We start from the raw sequence: 22500 nt of genomic DNA on the forward strand, positions 1-22500 counted from the left end.
AATAAACCTGTAACGATTACAGGTTACAGTGTAACCTGTTTTCTCATTTCATAAAATTACCCAAAAATTAATAAGCCCGGTGTCAATCGATACACGAGATCACTGTGAGGTAACTTTTTTCTGATAGGTGACTTCCCACAGTTGATCAGCAAAACCCCTGATGAGGTTTTCATTTACGTGCAAATAAGCCATTAATATTCATTTATGGTAATTGGAAAAGTCATTCGCACCATTATCACAAGGGGGGCAAACATAAAAAGTTCAGGATAATCCCAAGAGTCTTTTAATCTCGAACGAGTTGCCTATGAATAAATATAGGGCGGTGTTTTATGATAGGGAATGCAATGGTAATAAATAACTTATATGTAGACTTGAAAAAATGGGAATGGTGAACGTGGGGTGAATTTTTAGAATCAGAGTCACTCTGAAACATTAATATTTACCCTCTTTAAATAAATGTTGCCGTGAAGAAACTTTTCCATCTTTTTAAATGTGCAGACAATTTGGGTCTTGTGTCAACACCGGCTGAACTGGTAGTTCTTCTTCTCAGCTTAATCCCTAGTCGGGGTCGCTGTCTCTGCTTAATCCCTAGTCGGGGTCGTTTTCTCTGCTTAATCCCTAGCCGGGCTAGCTGTTTTAATCAGCCTCCAGGTATATCTGCCTTATCTGTTCGGGCTTGCCCCCCCAACCCCCCACCAGTGGTTAGGCTGACCAACAACGTAGCACCTAACCTAAGCGTTTTCCATCTGCCGGTCACATTCACTAAATATCTGAAACTGCAACGGCCAACTTGCTATTAACTCTGAACTTTCGATTCCCAAATATTTTGCAGCAAGAGCGAGTTCACGGCGGTAATGGACATTCAATTTTTACTCTTGTCATTTAGAATTACATGCAGAATTTTTGACGTCACATAAAAGTATATATTTTCTTCTAGACCGGTCTTTTCCTTAATATACAACAGCCTATGTAGAGGTTCCTTCCCGTATTTTTACGGATAGTATTGTAAAAAAGCCTTCGCATAAAGCGGAAGGCATATATGAGCTTGCAATCACAGCATCCCTTTCCTATATTTGGCTTATTTCTGTATTAAAACACCGTAACGTTCTCTTGGGATTGACACTGAAGAATCGTAAGTTCAGAGTCATTTAGAAGTTTACAGAAAACGCCTACAATAAACGAAAGAATCGTAAGGGCAGAGAGTCATTTAGAAGTTTACAGAAAACGCCTACAATAAACGAAAGAATCGTAAGGGCAGAGAGTCATTTAGAAGTTTACAGAAAACGCCTACAATAAACGAAAGAATCGTAAGCGCAGAGAGTCATTTAGAAGTTTACAGAAAACGCCTACAATAAACGAAAGAATCCTAAGTGCAGAGAGTCATTTAGAAGTTTATAGAAAACGCCTACAATAAACGATAGAATCGTAAGGGCAGAGAGTCATTTAGAAGTTTATAGAAAACGCCTACGATAAACGAAAGAATCGTAAGCGCAGAGAGTCATTTAGAAGTTTATAGAAAATGCCTACAATAAACGATAGAATCGTAAGTGCAGAGAGTCATTTAGAAGTTTATAGAAAACGCCTACAATAAACGATAGAATCGTAAGTGCAGAGAGTCATTTAGAAGTTTATAGAAAACGCCTCGAAAAAGAATCGTAAGGGCAGAGAGTCATTTAGAAGTTTATAGAAAACGCCTACAATAAACGAAAGAATCGTAAGTGCAGAGAGTCATTTAGAAGTTTATAGAAAACGCCTATAATAAACGATAGAATCGTAAGCGCAGAGAGTCATTTAGAAGTTTACAGAAAACGCCTACATAAACGAAAGAATCGTAAGTGCAGAGAGTCATTAGGAAGTTTATAGAAACCGCCTTAAACGATAGAATCGTAAGTGCAGAGTCATTTAGAAGTTTACAGAAAACGCCTACAATAAACGAAAGAATCGTAAGTGCAGAGAGTCATTTAGAAGTTTATAGAAAACGCCTACATAAACGAAAGAATCGTAAGTGCAGAGAGTCATTAGGAAGTTTATAGAAACCGCCTACAATAAACGATAGAATCGTAAGTGCAGAGAGTCATTTAGAAGTTTACAGAAAACGCCTACAATAAACGAAAGAATCGTAAGTGCAGAGAGTCATTTAGAAGTTTATAGAAAACGCCTACATAAACGAAAGAATCGTAAGTGCAGGGAGTCATTTAGAAGTTTACAGAAAACGCCTACAATAAACGATGGACACATATTACCATAATATACAAAAGAAGCAGAAATCACAGTTTAACTGTGTAAACAAGATGAAAAAAAAGAAAACAGCAACAGCGCCTTCAAACCAAAGGCATGAAGGAACTTAATTTGTCAGGTAACAGAACCCAGGTCAACAGAAACCTTATTCTCATCCGCTCCATAGGAATCCGTTCCCGCGCAAATCTCATCAAAGAAAGGGAAATGAATAGGAATTGAGGAACAATCTCAATTTATGTACAATTTGAGTTCTTTGTCTCCCTCGGCAATTATGTTTGGATGGCCATTCCTCTGCAATTATTCGCCGTTTGTGGCGGTCCTAAGATTCGCCACCGTGTTTGTGTGTTACACTCCGGCCAGCGTCTCGATGTCGCAATCTAGTTATTATCGACGTCTTTCGTGTTGCTGTGGCCGGGATAAAGTCAGAATGGGCAATGCATATATATATATATATATATATATATATATATATATATATATATATATATATATATATATATATATATATATATATATATGTATATATATATATTATATATATATCTATATATATGTATATATGTATATGTATATATATATATGTATGTATGTGTATGTATGTATATATATATATATATATATATATATATATATATATATATATATATATATATATAGTATGCCTACTGTTTAATAGAATCTCAACTAGGATGGAAAATAATAATAATAATAATAATAATAATAATAATAATAATAATAATAATAATAATAATAACTGTCTCTTGTATAAAATCTAATATTTTATTATTGTTATTATGAGCTACAGGCAGCACTGGGAGGAAGGAAATCCCATCATCCGTTTCTGAAAGATTTGTCGACAAAGTTACGGGACAAATTTTAACTCACTACAAGTTTGTCATCTGGAGTGAGTGATCCAGGGAACGCTTTCGTCAGTATTCGAAATATTTTGCTGAAGTAAAAATCCGCAGAGAGACCCAAGTGGAAAATATATACGCTTTTCGCGGTCTCTGTAAGATGACTGACGTTTCGTAGAATCGACGAAGATTCGACAAGTTTATATTTCACTTCCTCTGTAATAATAATATGTAAGATTGCATTCGTTCGTATGCTTTGATTCATTCCTTCTTGAGTGACCTTGGCCAAGTGACCTGCTCTGAATACTGAGTGCACGTATTGCTGTTATCATTATTATTATTATTCTGTTATCATTAATGTTATCATTCAGATTTTTATAACGGTTATGGATACCCCTATGTGTATCACTGATTTACGAAATTACATACACTCTTTTTTTACCTCCAGAAGTGCAACATTGCATATGAGTATTAATTTCATGTGGCTATACAGAAAGGCCTAGGATACTTCAGTTTATACACACACACATACACACATGTACATTATACACACATATATAAATATATATATATATATATATATATATATATATATATATATATATATATATATCTGTGTGTGTGCTACTTACATACACGATGTACCCAATCTATAAATAAGCTTGTATTTTTTTACCTGGAGATATATAAAACAACTAAATGGAATATGTATCCGAAATTCGCACATATTTATTGTTTTTGTATCTCGAAATAATTTCCGTGTAACATAACTGATTACTCAGGATATTTCATTAATTTTTTTTTATCGGCTGTAATAATTTTGGCCGATTGCATTCCGTTCTGAAATGCCTTTGATTTGGTTTGTGGAATATTTTTCCCTTCGTATAGCTTTTGTTTGGGACTCTTATGTATTCCAGCTTGTTTTATATTTTTAAAATAAATAATTAAAACATACACACATACTCATTCACAGATATACACATATATACTATACGAATGAAGACCAGGGCATCGAGAACCTTGGCGACGAGAGAAATCCACGCGAGGAGGAGAATGGCGAGAACGGGGCAGCAAAACCACACTTCAGAGCTCCAGTCGTTCCCGGCCCTGCTTAGCGAGAGGACGCGCCGTTCCTCCTGTCACCCTGCGCGCTCGGTTTAAAAAAAAAATAAACAGTCCCAGGATGCCCTGGGGGTAGGAAGGAAGTTAAGGAAAGTCGCTTAACTACTTCCGTAGGCTTTCCCCTTGGACCACCACTTACTTTCGCTCTGAATCATGAAAAGCAACAGCGGCTTTGGTCGATTTCAAGTTTAGCGGAAGTTGCGTTGACCAGCAGAACTTCCACTCCATGCAGTTGTTCTTCTCACTGACGAGACCCTTTGAAAATGAGGTTGTTTCGCCTGGTTCCTCGCCGAGACACGTCCTGTTCTGAACTGTGGGGAGAGAAAAGCGAGCGGTGATAATATCCGAACCGATGTTGTTGCTAAATATCTCATTAAAAGTATTTTACTTAGTTTCCTAAATATATGGTAGCAGTAGATTTCCTTGAAATATTATACTGGAGTTGTTCGGTTTCGTATTCTTGAACGGGGAAGTGATGACGCTTCGTGGATGTTTATAGCATCCCATTCTGGGAACATTTTCGTTTACATCGTTTTTTTTTAAGTTTTTCTTTTTTTTTTATCGATGTTTTTTTTTTTATTTTTTAACTGACGACCGCTAAGATGATGACGAACGTCTCAGAGAGCTTCGAACACGTCACGAACTGTAGCCTGGCGGACCTGGCCGAGTACGAGTTCAACGACTCCGCCTGGGACATCTTCGAGAACATAACGGAGGAGGAGGAGGGCGGTTTCATGAACTGCTCCTTCATCGAACATGTGGCCAACGTCAACTGCTCCCCCTCGCAGCACATGTGCATGTGCGCCAAGGACATGTACAAACTGTACTGCTTCGGCACCCCGGAGTACTACTCCTACATCTACCGCTTCATCGGGACGCTCTTCCAGGGGATCATATTCGTCATCGGGGTCATCGGAAACGTCATGGTCGTCATCGTGGTCGCCAAGAACAAGAACATGGCCACGCCCACCAACTGCTACCTGGTGAGTCTAGCCGTGGCCGACTGCGCCGTCCTGATAGCGGCCGTGCCGCAGGAAATCGTCAGCTACTATCTCATCGGGAACCACTGGATCTGGGGCCGGGTGGGCTGCGCCATCCTCATCTTCCTGCAGAACCTGGGCATCAACGCCAGTTCCCTCAGCCTGACGGCGTTCACCGTCGAGCGCTACATCGCCATATGCCACCCCATGAAGGCGCAGACGGTGTGCACCGTCGAGAGGGCGAAGAAGATCACGATCATGGTGTGGGTGTTCGCCGTGTGCTACTGCTCGCCCTGGCTCTACCTGACGACGGTTGTGCCCATGACCTACGCCGTCGACTACCCGACGCAGGAGTGCACTTTCAAGCTCTCGCGCGACCAGTACTTCCTCTACTACTTCCTGGACATCATCGTCTTCTACGTGGTGCCGCTCCTTCTCTCCTGCGTCCTCTATAGTCTCATTGCTAGGATTCTCTTCAACTCGCAGGTGCCCAAGAACCCCACCATCAACGGGCACCATGACAAAAAGAGAGCCACTTCGCCCAGGGTTCAAGTGAGTAACAGCCACTGCGTAAATCAACAGAAGATGACCGTACACACAAACGTATGTGTACGTCCAGGGCGCATACACTGTACGTCTATACAGCCGTGCCTATGCGCATTCAAAAAAGTAATATTTCTCCCTATATGCAGACTAAGGTCATAGTGTCCCACCATGCTATTTGCATTTATATTTGTTTGTTCATGCAGTTTTATTTACGTATCTTCGTGGGATATTACAACTATTTTTTTCATCAAACCAGCCTTGCACATGGGTAAAACCGACTGTCATGTTTAATCAAAAATTCTCCTATTCCTTCTACGATTTTTTTTTTTTAAATCAGCATATTTCTATAACTACTATTACCGTCCTTAAAGGATACTGAAATCTTCCTTCGCTTCCCTGCATTGTTTCAGTTTCTCCACCAACATATGACAGGAAAAAAAACCAGTTTGTAATAACTTTCATTATCTTCTTCTTCCTTCGACATTATTAGTCCCACTGTATAGCAGGTTCGGCCACTTGAGTCATCTTTCTCCATCTGGTTCTATTCCTTGCATCTTCTTCCCCCAGTCCCACCTCACCCATACCCCTCCTCACCACATCCATCCATCTGATCCGCTGGCGTCTCACATTCCCCCTCCTCCCCATCACTGGCATGTTCTTGGCTCTCTTGATTGGTTCCACCTCCTCTCTTCTTATTACATGGTCACAGTATCCCAGACGAGCTTCCTTAGCCTTCTCCTTTACGTTACATATAAAACACATTCCTCTTATATCTCGACTCTCCCTCCTTTCCAGTAGTGGTATTCCAGCAATCCATCTCACCATCCTCATCTCGGTTCTTTCCAACAGTCCCTCCTCTTTCCTCTTAAGTGCCCAAGTTAAAAGCCTGATAACTCTCTTATAAATCTTCATTTTGAGCCTTAATGGCATTTTCTTGTCTTAAAACAACTTCAGTTACTTCTCACCATTTCGCCATGCTTCTTTCACTCTCTGCCTCACTGCTTTCTCATACCTCCCTCCACTGTTATAGCTTTCATTATGTAGAGACGCAAAAATATTCAAATAGTCCTGAACGCATTTCTTTTCCATCCGAATTTGACGTGGTCAGCAAGGAAAGCTTCAAATCAGCTATAGATCAGCTACCCTAGAAACACTGTAAATTCAACACTAAAGATCAAGTGAGAAATAAGAGCTTACAAACAATATTAATGTAACGGAAAACGTATTTGTTCTATGAGACCTTATAAATCTGTTAGGAATGCCAGTCCACAACGGAGAAAGTCTGAGGGTATTCTTATAAAATCATATTTATATCTACTGTTTTTCATGTAGAATAGAAAATATGCCCAAAATCAGCTCTCTCTCTCTCTCTCTCTCTCTCTCTCTCTCTCTCTCTCTCTCTATCTATATATATATGTATATATATATATATATATATATATATTATATACATACATACATACACATATATATGTATATATATACATACATACATACATACTGTATATATGTATATATACATATATATATATATACATATATATATGTATATATATATATATATATATATATATATATATATATATATATATATATATATATATATATATATATATATATATATATATATATATATTAGGGCCCAGAGTCTAGCAACCTCATCCCGAAAGACCTGCTGAGGACTGGTAGGGGTGTGTATGTATGTATGTATGTATGTATGTATGTGTGCATGCATGTAAATGAAGGCTCCAAAAAAAAATATGCGAGTTCACCACTTTATCATTACCTGCAAAATGAAGACTGAACCTCCCTAAAGAAAACACCCACATTATCAGTCGCTTCATAAGCCATAAAGGTCGCTCAACAAGATCTTGCACAAATTATTTAGCTCTCTGGATATTGTCATCTTTCCATTCTAGCACTCCTACTATACTTTGTAACCTGTACTATGTGGGTATCCCTATTTTCCTTTTCCTTAAGGGCAGCTTATTTTTTCTATAATCTCCATATCACAATACTGCCTCAGAATCTGTTTACTGGTGCCAAGCTTTTTCTATAATGCGTTATTTGTAGGTGTTTCACCCTCTCAAGTTTTCATATTATCTATATACCATACAATCAGTGGATCTTATTAGGTTCCGTATTTTTCCTTTCATCCACTTGTAACGACCACTTTTCCCTACCCGGATGAATTGTTTATTTTACAATCCTTTTGTAGTTATCATTTTTGCTACATCAGACGCTATTCGTTATTCACCAACCCTTCTTCAAACACCAAATACCCCTTGTTTTGCTTTTCAACCCCATCATCATCCGTTCCATTAAATATATATCATTAATTCTATTTTCCATCAAATGCATTCACCAAGAACCACAATCATTCTTTGCAGGTCCATATTGCCAGTTATTGCTTCATCTGCTTTGCCTCCATTTCAATAATTCTGCTAACATTAAATAGCATGCTATCGTTGCAACTATCTGCCACTTCAATAACATTCCAATTTTCTCATACACCAGCAGATATTATCTGTTTCTCTGTTCGTTTGCTTGTCTTCTTTTATCATTCTTTCCAAATGTACATGAAAGAATCATGTAGACATATACTTCAACGCTCTCCATGTCTTATCTCAGTCAGTTGTCATAAACAGTATATAGGATCACATATGACCTACAACCAAAACAATTTCCCATCTACATTCAATATTGTTTTTCCTCTTCTTTCCTAAACGAATAAATCTCTCCTCCTGCCGCGCTGTTCTCTGTCAGGCTTATCTCAGTCGAAACCCTGATGTGCACCTTCCCAGGTATATTTAATAACGGTATACACTAATAGTAGTAATATTCCTTTCGCTGTCTCTGGTTTTTGTACTGTCACCACCATAACCCACTGTTAAACTTGCAATCACGTCGACTTCAGAGAATAGTGTATGTTACACACATACACACACACATATATATATGTATATATATATATATATATATATATATATATATATATATATATATATATATATATATATAAATATATATATATATATATATATATATATATATATATATATATATATATATATATATATATATATATATATATATATATATTATTTCTGACTCACATCAGGATCAGACCCAGGCCTTTCAATTGCGAGACAAGACAAGACCTGGGTTCTTCGATCGTGATGTGAGTCAGAAATTTATTCCTGTTCCACAAGTGATTGTGTGTTGATTATATATATATATATATATATATATATATATATATATATATATATATATATATATATATATATATACACACATACACACACACATATATGTGTGTGTGTGTGTATTATCATCAATATTTTCTACCAATATTTTCTGACAAATACCATTCCTTTTATCTGGCGCGTCTTAGCCACCTCTTCTATAGTCTTACACCCCAACCCATTAACACTTCCTCAGAATACTCACAACGCCAACATAGTACTTTCTTTCTTTATTTACCTCCGTCCAATAGTGTGTTTTTATTCAATAAAGATCTAACTCGCACCTGCTCCCAAATATTCTTCCCACTTCCTCTCCATTTTTCTGTCACTACATCGAATACCGTCACACGATTCTTTCATTTCCCCCGTAACGGCACTACATTCAACCTCCTTATTTCCTCCACAAAACTTTTTATTTTCCGCCATCTGGCCCCAATTCTTGTACCTACCCCTCCTCTACACCGACGTAACCCCTCCTCCCCCCCCCCACCCCTTCTTCCCAAAATTCCCATTCTTGATCCCACGAACTTCAATCATGGACCTTTAAAATGCTAAGTTTACTCCTGCCACTTATGTAACTAAACCTCTCCCTCTTTTTTTTTTTTTTAAATCCCTTTTCTCCCCTCTGTGATTTCTTTTTTTTTTCTTACGAGGTTCACTTGCCCTAATTATATTCTGGACTCTCCCTCCCCCCCTCACCAGCTAATTGAAAAAAGAATTAACTGGTCATTGCCTCATCACCCAGTACGTTTACGGTAATCTTTGGGGATCACGCGTTTCCAATAATGAAGCTTGCGCGCGCATCCTATCCCCCCCTCTCCCCCCACACATACATACAGATACAGATATACACACACAAACACAAACACATTATATATAAATAAATGTATATGCATATATATACATATATTTACACACACACATACAGTATATATATGAGCGTGTATGTATGTACTTGTGTATATGTGTGTAAACCTGAATGTTCGAAAATATGTGGTTTCAAACAATGCATTTAAGCGTCATTAGGAATAAGAAAATGGCCCATTTCCACTTTGTTTACGATCCACCACAGTCGCCTTAAGAACAAAGAAACTAATCCACGGCTTAGGTCAACAGGAGCACACCAGTGTATAATGTACTTCTCCCAAGCCTAGCCTACTCAGGTGGGGATCTCACGTGCTGCTTTTCGCTGATGAGGCAATATTTTAATCACTGGGGTCCGAGGGGCCATTTTGTTGTTTCCAGGATATTAAGGACTACTTGTTATGAGCTAGAAGTTCCTCGGTCGTATTTTTTTTCTCATTTCCACCAACTCCTTTGAAGCGTTCAAATTTTTCTCCGCACTATTGACCTCCAGTCCTTTCTTCAGACCGGACCACTTTAACCTAATGTGATCCACCTTTACGCATGCGCCAAATTTTTTTTTATTTTATTTTTGTTTAGTCTTCATGTTTCTACTCATTACATCTCTTCCCACTACATAGATCGTACGCAGGCCTTTTTACTTTTTTTTTTGTTTCATCATTTTCTTTCTCATAATTACATTTCTTCCTTCTAAACATACGTTACGTAGGCAACTACTCACACTAATTCCCATATTTTTCCATCGTTCGCATCAAACTTCCGCTTTCATTTCCAAAAATGGGAATTAAGTCAACAATCAACTGATATATTTCAACTTCCGCTGCCGCAGACACTCTTTTTCCCATTCAAATCTTTTAATGAAACTTTTCAATCTTCCTGATTGACTCTTTTCACATCACACCCACTTCTATTAATTTCAAACCAACAACTCTCTTTTCTTTCTCCAATCAATCTTACATTCATAACTTACCTTAGTCTTGTTCCTATTCACTGTCAAATTTCGCTGTTATAAAGATTTTAAGACATTTTTTTTTCTCTAGTGGTTTCTCTTCGTAATTACCAGCAGTGCTGTGTAATATGAAGACATCTGGGACTCCGCTCTGTACACGAACCCTTTCCTTCTTTATTTTATGCTGGATAATTTTATTTCATATGGCAGAGCATTTAAGCTTTTAATTCCCTTCTGAAATTCGACTTTACACCGTACCTAAATAACAGAGAAATGTAACGAACATTATACAAGTGATCAGTGCCTAAGACCACATGTTATCCCTTTTTGGTGCAATGTTTTTTTTCATGCAACCTACAATTCCTATTTTCTTAACTCTGTATCTGATTATCTCTAAGAACTAAGCGAAGGAGAGTTGACCATTTCAGTGCATACAATGAGTACTGTACATAACTGTATATGTGCATGTATATATACTGCATACACACACACACATATATATATATATATATATATATATATATATATATATATATATATATATATATATATATATATATATATATATATATATATATATATATATATATATATATATATATATATATATATATATATATATATATATATATATATATATATATATATATATATATATATATATATATATATATATATATATAATATATATATATATGATCATCTGTGACTATAAATTTAATGCCATCTTTTTAAGAGGCACTTTCACGATATTCCAGTCACAGTTTTTTTCTCATCACGTTATAAATAAATCTACTAACTCTTTGAGAATAAAGGAATTTGATTAATATCTCCATAAATCGTACCAGACAAATGATAGAACATTAAATCCTACCTATTAAATTATATCACTCTAAGTCTCAATGGTCAAATAATCTTTCCTAATCTCACTTATCAAAGTTTTTTCCTCTCTAAATCACACCAACTACTTTAATCCTAACTTTCACAATATAGAATTGAATACAGAATTTAGGCCAAAGGCCAAGCACTGTGGCCTGTGAGGTCATTCAGAGCTGAAAAGGAAATTGACAGTAAAAGGTTTGAAAGGTGTAAGAGGAGGAAAACCTCAAAGCAGTTGCACTATGAATCAATTGTTAGGAGAGGGTGGAAAGTAAGATGGAAGAGAGAGAATATAAAAGGACGTACAGTAAAAGAAACGAAAGGGGTTGCAGCTAGGGGTCAAAAGCACGCTGCAAAGAACCTTAAGTCATGCCTACAGTGCACCTCACGAGGCGCTCTGACGGCACTACCTCCCTACGGGAGCTAACTTTCAGACCACCACTTCAAGTCTCGCCAATCTGACGTCACGCAAAATCCCACAAATCAAATATCACTTTTAAAATTCGCTTCCTTTTAGGGAACCATCACCGTATGCCGGGAGAATAATTGGCTTTTGCTTAATGATATCTGCAGTGAGGCGCGCCAATTACTGTAAGTCCAATTCACTTATTGAATGACACCTGAGTCGTTGAGAGGCGAAAAAGCTGAGGCTTATCAAATGGATCATTCCGCAATATTATTACTCGTAAAAACGACCTTTATTGCCGAGGTGGCACGTGTGGCGTAAAGCTCAGAGTGACGACATAATCAAGCAAGGATTTTTAATCTAGTTGTTGGCTGTTTCTTTCTCTTTCTCTTTATTCTGGATTTTCCTTGAGATCTTCAGGACTTTATTGATGGGGATGTTTCTCTTTCTTCTGGTTCTTCCTTGAACTTTATTGAAGGGTGGATTATTGCCAGCAAATTCCATTTAAACCTTCGTAAACTTCTAGGATTAAATAACAGTTCTGCTTTTTGGAGATGTTGGGAGTTCGAAGTTTCTGTCGGCCTGTAATGTGATATACGAAGAAGTCTGAAATAAAGACGTCTGAAATACCGAAGTCTGAAATACAGAAGTCTGAAATACTGCGTGCCGTTATATTCATGCACCGAACTCGAGATGTTTTTCAGTGCAAAGTATATGTTTTCATCTCTCCGCTGCTCTCTGACTGCTATGACTTCCTTGATACGACTTTATTTTCCTCAAGATAAAATAGATAAATACTAACGTTTCTCTTTCAAACTCCTCAGCAGATTTGAACATAATCGAGTCAAAATATCGTATCTAAATAGTAGGGTAAAAGTACTGAATTACGACTGTAAATATAATGCCAGGATGTCATATGCGCGCATTGCAAAACAATTTATTCTTGATTTTCTTCTCATCTTGTACCCTTGGATTCTCAGTCTCATAACCACCTGTGGAATTATACCGCGAATTAAAGGCAAACGCAAGAGCGCGCGCACACACACACACATACAGAAGGTTTCAAGTGTTTTTAGAGGTCACTGTATCCACAAAAATTGAAAAGTTTTTCTTCATAAATATAGTAAGAAAAAAAAAAAAAATAAAACATGCTCGACATTTATTGGTTGAGGTTAAAATCATTTTCTGAGGAACGTTGGAACACTGCAAGACACCCACTGGACAATAAAAAAAAAAGCTTATACCTTTTTAAAGACAGTTGTGGTCATTTCCTTGCAAAATGCCGATTTTACCTATACCACTGAGATTTTCTTGACCTTGTTACAATATTTTGGCACTTACCATAATCTTTTGTTTTTAAAGCTCTCGTGTTCAAAGGCATTTTTTCCATTGATATACCCAAAGCTGAAATACATCTTGCTTCTTTAGGGTTAAAACCTTACAATAATATCTTTCCCACGTTCAGTCTGGGTCTGAAAATAGCAAATGACAATGAGCGCGAGGTTGGCAATGAGCGTGAGGTTTGCAACTGTATAGTTCGTACAAACCCCAGTTGTAGGAGAGAGAGAGAGAGAGAGAGAGAGAGAGAGAGAGAGAGAGAGAGAGAGAGCATAATCAGAGGATTATTTTCACCCTCACTATACAGGGGATTTCTAAACAAACCACTTACAAAATTTAAAAAAGTACGATTTCTGAGAAACAGTACCCATGAACTCATGAACAAACTAGGTTCTGCTGAAGACTATGTGTAAATTTCGGGTCTTAGCAAGTGTTTTGAAGTTTGATAACATCTTTGGGGTTAAATGTGTCTTCATAATACATCCTTACACGATTAAAACACCAGGACATTTTGCCTGTTCTTTTATTTGTTATCTACTTAAAGATTATGAACAGAGTTATGCCATGAATGCTTTGTTAAGAATGATTAGTGTGGAAGGAGATTTGCTGAGTCACTGTTCCATTAATGCTGAAAACAGATGTCATGGGGAAGAGAAAGTTGAAACTGCATATACGCAAAAGTAAGGCATAGCAGTAACAGAGGTCTGACCAATAAATGGAAATATAAGCAGTTAAAAATTCTATTACACTTGACTATGTACTGGGTGGTGACGAAGGCTCTCGTCATGGTTAAAAGTAATATTCTGTAAGCGAAGTGTGATCACTGAACTGAATGAAAGAGGGTACACACTAAAGAGATGGCTGATTATTTATGTAACTGCATGGAGTAAGGACAGTTTTATTGAATGAAAGAGGGTACACACTAAAAAGATGGCTGATTATTTATGTAACTGCATGGAGTAAGGACAGTTTTATTGAATGAAAGAGGGTACACACTAAAAAGATGGCTGATTATTTATGTAACTGCATGAAGTAAGGACAGTTTTATTGAATGAAAGAGGGTACACACTAAAAAGATGGCTGATTATTTATGTAACTGCACAGAGTAGGGGCAGTTTTACTGAATGAAAGAGGGTACACACTAAAAAGATAGCTGATTATTTATGTAACTGCACAGAGTAAGGACAGTTTTATTGAATGAAAGAGGGTACTCAATAAAAAGATGGCTGATTATTTATGTAACTGCACAGAGTAAGGACAGTTTTATTGAATGAAAGAGGGTACGCACTAAAGAGATGGCTGATTATTTATGTTACTGCACAGAGTAAGGACAGTTTTATTAGATGAAAGAGGGTACTCAATAAAAAGATGGCTGATTATTTATGGAACTGCATAGAGTAAGAACAGTTTTATTGAATGAAAGAGGGTACCCAATAAAAAGATGGCTGATTATTTAACTGCATGTAACAGTTTTACTGAATGAAAGTAAAAAAAAAGATGGCTGATTATTTATGTAACTGCACAAAGTAAAAACAGTTTTATTGAAGGAAAGAGGGTTCACACCAAAAAGATGGCTGATTATTTATATACCCGCATAGAGTAAGGACAGTTTTACTGATGAAATACGCAGAAAAACAACGCTGCGCTGAAACGCGTAGTAAACGTGAAAAGATTGGCGAGAGAGAAGATTTAGGTCACACTGACAAACTGGAAGCTGGTAGCTTGGTGAAAGGTGCATAATTCAGTACCTCTGAGTGAAAGGACAGGAAGACCGAGAAAGTGCTGGTCAGATGCAGTGGAATAGGTGATGGAACGGAAGGAGGGGTTTTCATACGCTGGAACAGGGTGTGGTTGGGACAGGATGGGATAGGATGGGATTAGGGGTGTTCTAACAGCTTCTAATGAGAATCCCGTGTACTTAGGAAACGTAGACGTTATATTGTTCAGCTTTGGGGTTCATCCTTTATTTATGCAGCGTAAGGATGTACGTGTTAGTTAATGTTGGCATGTTATTGTAAGCGGTGCTCCTGATTTAGTAAAAAAAAAAATATATATATATCCACACATATATATATATACATATATATATATATATATATATATATATATATATATATATATATATATATATATATATATATATATATAATGTAAAATTCATAATATTAGGAAAATTACACACACACACACACACACACACACACACATATATATATATATATATATATATATATATATATATATATATATATATATATATATATATATATATATATATATATATAATGTATAAATGCAAATATGAAAAGAAAACGATTTAAATGAAAAAAAAATTGCAAAGGCGCTCAAAATTGAATGATTTTACATTAAAATCTATGCACTTTCAAGTACCATCAGAAAAATAATTGAATTTTGTTTTTTACCAAGTCTTAACATAATAAAATAACATTTAAAATTTCGATTAAATTCATAACATGACGTGACGTTTCGCTTTTCATTGTACATTATGCCAGAAAAAAAAAGTTAAGTATACCTTAGTTTTACCAGACCACTGAGCTGATTAACAGCTCTCCTAGGGCTGGCCCGAAGGATTAGACTTATTTTACGTGGCTAAGAACCAATTGGTTAGAAGGTAGAGAGGGCCTGTGCTTCCCAATACAATGGAAATAAAACTCCGAACTGTTTAAATACCAACCGACTCGCAACAAAGGGCTGGGAAATAGAAGGAAATAAAAGAACTGTTAAAATACCAATGACAGAGAAGGTCGATGACACAGAGAAAATATATAAACAAGAGAAAACAGCACGAGCTTAAAAATAGTTGAAACGGAAATTTGGCAAACTGTGGCTAAAATGCTTTTCTCTTTTGAAACTTTAAGGAGACGGTAACATACCATTAGGAAATGTTAGAGAGGGTCCACGGCATTCTTTACAGCCAAAATAGTATCGGCGATCCAATGGAAAAACCTGATATACCCCGTGAGATATTCTTGGCTCAGTAGAAAGTTCCGAACACTTTGGCCATAAAAAAATAAGTTAAGACAGCATCTCGGAAGCTGGGGGTGCGAAGTGGCCGTCTTTCCTGTTTGGTGGATGTATCTCATAAATTTCCAAGGGGAAAAGTGTAGTTTGGTGATTGGGTAGTGTTAAAAAAAAAAGGGGGAGTTTTCTTAATGAACTAATGAAGTTGCTCTAGCAACTAGCAATTAGTCTGAAAGAACTAGCACCTGCATATACACATGAAGAGGGACAGTATTAAACAATGATTATGTATGCACATACATACACACACACAAAAATATATATATATAGGTGTGTGTATATACAGTAAATATATATATATATATATATATATATATATATATATATATATATATATATATATATATATAAAGAATTAAAGACTGATTTTTAAAAACTGATTTTCAAAATATATATATATATGTATATGTATATATACATATAATATATATATACACATATATATAATAATCCACACACGCAAAAGCCAAAAAAAACACACACACACGACCACCTAAAAAAACCAGAAAAAAAAAAAAAAAAAAATCGGGGCAGGATTCCGACCTGTTTATTGGACCGTTCATTCCATCAACCCGTTGAAGCTGTGTGACTTGTATTTAATAGCCATTCTGCGTAGATGCCACCGCAATGCAGACTCCCGGGAAGCGAGCGAGTCTCGTGGAGGCGGCTGTGGGGGACTCGCAGCATCACAGAGACTCTCTCCTTCCCACTCCACGAAAGCCAGAGATATATTTACGATGGAATGAAGCAAATAACGCTAGCTGATCGCTCTCCCGGCTGCATTGTTCTCCCGATAGCAGATCTTATCCCGTTTGTGGGTTCGCGGGCTATACAGAAAGGCGCAGCTCGTCGGGGGTCCTCTTGATAAAATCAACAAATAAACGGGATCTGTGCATCTCGCGAGGAGACGTAATTCTTTTATTCGTGTGGGAGGAGAAGAGGCCATCTTCTGCTCAAGCTAGCAGATGAGTGTGTGTGTGTGTATATACATACAAACACACATATATACATTATATAAACACACATATATATAGTATATATATATATATATATATATATATATATATAAATAAATATATATATATATATATATATATATATAAATATATATATATATATATATATATATATATATATATATATATATATATATATATATATATATATATATATATATATATATATATATATATATATATATATATATGTATGTGTGTGTGTGTGTGTGTGTGTGTGTGTGTGTGTGTGTGTATGTGCTTGTATCTTAGGAATAAGGGAAAGTGCATATACAATTACGTTGTCACAAACAAACGTAAAGAATTAGTTTTAAAAATTCACACGTATAGAATCCCAAAGCAGGGTAAAGTTGATAATATTAATGACAAATCATCTTTGAATCATTCTTTGAAAGTGATCCCTCTGTCATATACATACATACATATATGCGCACACACACACACTAATGTAGACTATATATATACATACATACATACATACATATATATATATATAAATATATATATATATATATATATATATATATATATATATATATATATATATATATATATATATATATATATATATATATATATATATATATATATTCTTGCATGAACTTTTACTGATTAAAAATGCTTTGGTAAACTTGGTTTATTTTTTATTTTTACTTCTGAAATACCCCTTTCAGTGTAAAGTTTGAAGTCCAATCGGCTTACATTTTCTTTTGAAAATTATAAGCATTCCTTTAAAGCTAAGTCCATATTAAAACTTCTACTATCTTCACTTTTTTTTTTAATAATGCGAACCGAATAAAAAAATTCTACATAACTGAATACTAAATAAAAAAAAAATCTACATAACTGAATACTGAGTCTAAAAGATCTTGGGTTGACTCCGGGACGTTTCTTCGCCTCTTCTGGGAATCAGCCCTTGAAATATTACCAAAAATTATATCCGGATATCTCTAGGCTGCGACAGCCGGGGAAATAAATCATCTGATACGAAAAACACAGCTGTTCCCTAGCGTGCAATTCCTCTAAAAAAAAAAAAGATGATTATGTAGACTCGATTTTGTAGGAAAGGCCTGTAGCACCTCCGTTATTGTTCGTCTGGTTTCCAAGAGAAAGAAAGGCTGATGACGGGACAAAAATAAAATGAAAAATATTAAAAATGATAAAGGATATTTCAGTATTGTCAACAGAAGAATAATCATTTTAATTTCGTTCGGAAGGGGACAAAAGAACCTGGAAAATGGTTTTAATTGCCTTTATTATTAACTGGTTATCAAGATCTCCCAAAATGCCATAGATCAGTTATATTACTGACTGATTATAAAGGCTTATAGAAACGTTCATTTATTTATTTAATTTCTGATTCACCATTACGGTTTTCCAACAAGTTTTTTTTTTAACGATTTCATTCATTGATTTTACTGGTTTCCAAAAACTTTTCGTTGACTAAAAAGGTTTCCAAAAAATGTTTTGCATTGATTACACTATCATGAAGGTTTCCAAAAACTTTTTGTTATCCATTACATTACTGACTGATCATAAAAAAGAGAATTTTTTTTCCATTTATTACATTACTGCCTGACCATAAAAAAAAAAATCCAAACAAAAAAAATTTTTTTTTTCATCGGTTTCATTACTAATTGATTTTAAAGCTTTCTGTAAAGAATATTAACCCATGACATCACTGTTATATATTAAAAGAACCACAAAAGGTTTTCAATCGATTAAATCACTGATTTATAAATGCTTCCAAAAAAAGCGTTTTTTCACCAACTTCATTACTCGCCGATTATAAACGTTGCATGCACTTCGTGTGAGCAGCCGAGGGAATCCAATACACGGAGGCCCTGGTGTCGTAAACCCGAAACCCTTCCAATGTAATTGAATAGGCAATGAAGTGCAGAGGACAGGCCACGTGCCTGTCATATCTGCATCGAGTTTTACTCGCGGTCATTAAAGCAGGGTTTCATTACAAAAGGAATTATCGATTAATAATGGACCTATTGGAAACTTATAAGACAGTTACATTATTGCGTATCTTACATTAAAGCAGGTTTTATTACAAAAAGAATTATTGATTGACGTACCTCTGACGTTATTTGACGTTATAAATAGTTTCAGGTTCATATCTGCATCGAGTTTTACTCGAAGTCATCAAAGCAGGGTTTCATTACAAAAGGAGTTATCGATTAATAATGGACCTAATGGAAACTTATAAGACAGTTACATTATTACGTCTCTTACGTTATTTGGATAATAGTTTCAGGTTCATATTTGCATCGAGTTGTACTCGCTGTCAAAAAGAATGATTGATTAATATACCTATCTGGAAATTTAAAAGGCAGTTATATTTTCATATCTCTTACGTTATTTGGCTAATAGCGTTTTACAGTTTTTATAAAAAAAGTATTAATTAATATATTAAACTTATTTCTATAAAAAAAAAGTCATTAAATCAGAATTTTTATAAAAAAAAGTGTTATTAATTAATATACGTATTGGAAAATTATATTTCTATAAAAATCAAAGCGGAATTTCTATCACAGAAAGAGTTATTGATTAATATACCTATTTGACGTAATTTGAAAATTTCTTATATTTCTATAAAATGTTGTTTATGACCTAAAGAATTAAATTGTCCACTTGATTCAGTGAACTCATACGTGAGGGCAAATATTTGGCTAAAATTTGCTTCTTTATTTGAGAAACGTTATGACTTTTCATTTTTTTGTTTTCTGTAAACTATTGTGCCAACTGTCTGTCCCCCCCGCACTTTTTTTTTGTCCTCAGTAGTTTTGGTATTTGATAATTTCATCAAACATTCAAATTGCAGCCCTTAGCCTCATAATTTTTATTTTATTTAAGGTTAAAGTTAGCCATAATCGTGCTTCTGGCAATGATATAGGATAGGCCACCACCGGGCCGTGGTTAAAGTTTCATGGGCCACGGCTCATACAACATTATACACTGTACAGAAAACTCGATTGCGGCGCATTTTTTCTTTTTTTTTTTTTTTTATTAAGGGCGCATCCTTCATTTTTACAAAATCATAACAGGTTAATGCTGTCATATTCAGTCAGTCTTCTTTCCCTATAAAGACGCATTGTCGTCTGAGTTCCTGGGATCCCTCGCAAGTAGACTATAAATTACCAGAGCTTAAGTTATTTCCATGCTGTGTAAAACGTATGTTATTAAATATCGAGGTAATGTATATATGAAGTGACAATCTTACGATTCTGTAAAATTGTTTCCTGCAACATTTTTTATCACACGATACCACTGATCAGATCACTGAACGTCTAAATAATCACTTACTTGATTAATTTCTTAATAGTTCACTTCTAGTTACTGAGAAATGACGAAAGTTTACATGTTAAAGATGATAAAAAATTAATCCACACTGATCCTTTCTCTTCAATGGAAATGTTCAGCCAATATTGATTATAAAAACTCTTTTATATTATAAACTTTTATAAAGCCTAGGTTGCAGATTTTTTTTACATAGAGATAAGCTGTATACATTTACCATGTTGATAACTGGGATATGAATTTTTATTCTCCAAGACTCCATTCAATCATATCATTGGTTGTTTTACTTCAGGAAGAAGGTCTTTAATTGCTTAAAGATGTAAAGTTCCTTCCAAGTTCATATTTTCTTTCCATTATTCTCTCACACAGAATCTTTTCTTCCAAAGGAAGACACAATTACAGTATATGCAAATCTTTGCGTTGTTTTATTTTTCTCGTGTACACATATCTTAAGAAAAGGATCACAAGAAAGGTTAATTTCTAATTACGTAAGCTTCTAGCTAGTAACGCCCAACTTAAATGCAAAACAGAGCGTTTTACCAACACGGGATTGTATTGGCCCACATTGTCTAAACTCTAAAGACTGGGAGCAGCGCGTGGCGACGCAAGATATGTGCCTCTCGCGATCAATAGATGGCGATGAGTGTCCTCGTGCTCATCTCATGAAGAGCACTTACCTTTGTTCCTTTCACTAACTTTGTTTATCAGAGCTATTGAATACCAATGGCACTTGACTGGCAAACGTCAACTGCAAACCATGGTAATAGAGGGCTTACTTTTTTTCTCGTCTCTAGGTCTATAGAGCATCGATTTACTTTCCATTCTTTTTTTATATAGAAAGATCGTGTATTATTTTGGCTTTCTGTGGGTGACTTTGAGCTGTGGAAAAAATTGTGATAACACTTGCACATTGTCCATGAACGAAAAATCGAGATGATAGAACACTTTTTGAAACTCTAAATGGTATTTAAGTCAAGGGGAAGGGTGGTCGTGCTGGTGGATTTGAGTGAAAAAGTAGGTGACAGAATGATTTGACGTACTTGATAGGTTTAGAGTTTAATTTTTGACTCTGCAAATAAGATAAATATGGCGGTGCCCTTCATACGCGTGGGAGAGAGAAAGAGAGGAATTCTGATTAAGGTTGAAATCGAGAAATTAATGAAAGCGTGCCATAAAAATACTTTTGATTTCCTCTGATAATAATACTAAAATTACCGAATTTCGTTTGTGCTATGCTCGAGTTAATTATTTCTACATACATTTACTGGATTGATTATATCACATTTTTCTTCAATTTTGTCTCTCCGCTTTTTTTTTTTTGTCTTAAACTCAATTAAAGTAATTTTAGAGACAAGTTATACTTTGGAAAATCCCCTTGCCCCCACGCTGAAATGAAAATGCATAAAATATAACAGTACTTCAGTAAGTCTCTCTCTGTCTCTATCTCTCTATATATGTCTAATAATTTCACTTTCAAATGTGTTTCGTATCTCTCTACTAAGTCACCCTCTCTCCCGTTTGCATACCATCAATCTTTCATCATTCCCTTTGTAGCTTCTCTATGTTCTCTAAACCCTCAATAAAATGCAGCATCATTCCTATTTACAAATCTTCCTATATGTTTAGTACTGTAAAATTCAGAAACGTTTTTCAGCCTTTATATCCACTCTGAATGCTTCTCTTCTGTACCCAATGAGTGTTTTATACGTTTC

General features: G+C 35.5%; 1 protein-coding gene across 1 annotated transcript in view; it reads left to right on the forward strand.

Moving 5' to 3' along the window:
- The first annotated feature begins 4118 nt into the window (after nt 1–4118).
- The window catches only part of LOC136850832 (thyrotropin-releasing hormone receptor-like), a 32856-nt gene continuing 14474 nt past the window's right edge, over nt 4119–22500 (forward strand). The window contains exon 1 of the mRNA XM_067124854.1: nt 4119–5746. Within this exon, the coding sequence (XP_066980955.1) occupies nt 4817–5746 (930 nt within the window). The 5' untranslated portion in view covers nt 4119–4816. The remainder of the gene's footprint in view (nt 5747–22500) is intronic.

The sequence above is a fragment of the Macrobrachium rosenbergii genome, chromosome 22, assembly GCF_040412425.1.
Source record: "Macrobrachium rosenbergii isolate ZJJX-2024 chromosome 22, ASM4041242v1, whole genome shotgun sequence".
Classification (NCBI taxonomy): domain Eukaryota; kingdom Metazoa; phylum Arthropoda; class Malacostraca; order Decapoda; family Palaemonidae; genus Macrobrachium; species Macrobrachium rosenbergii.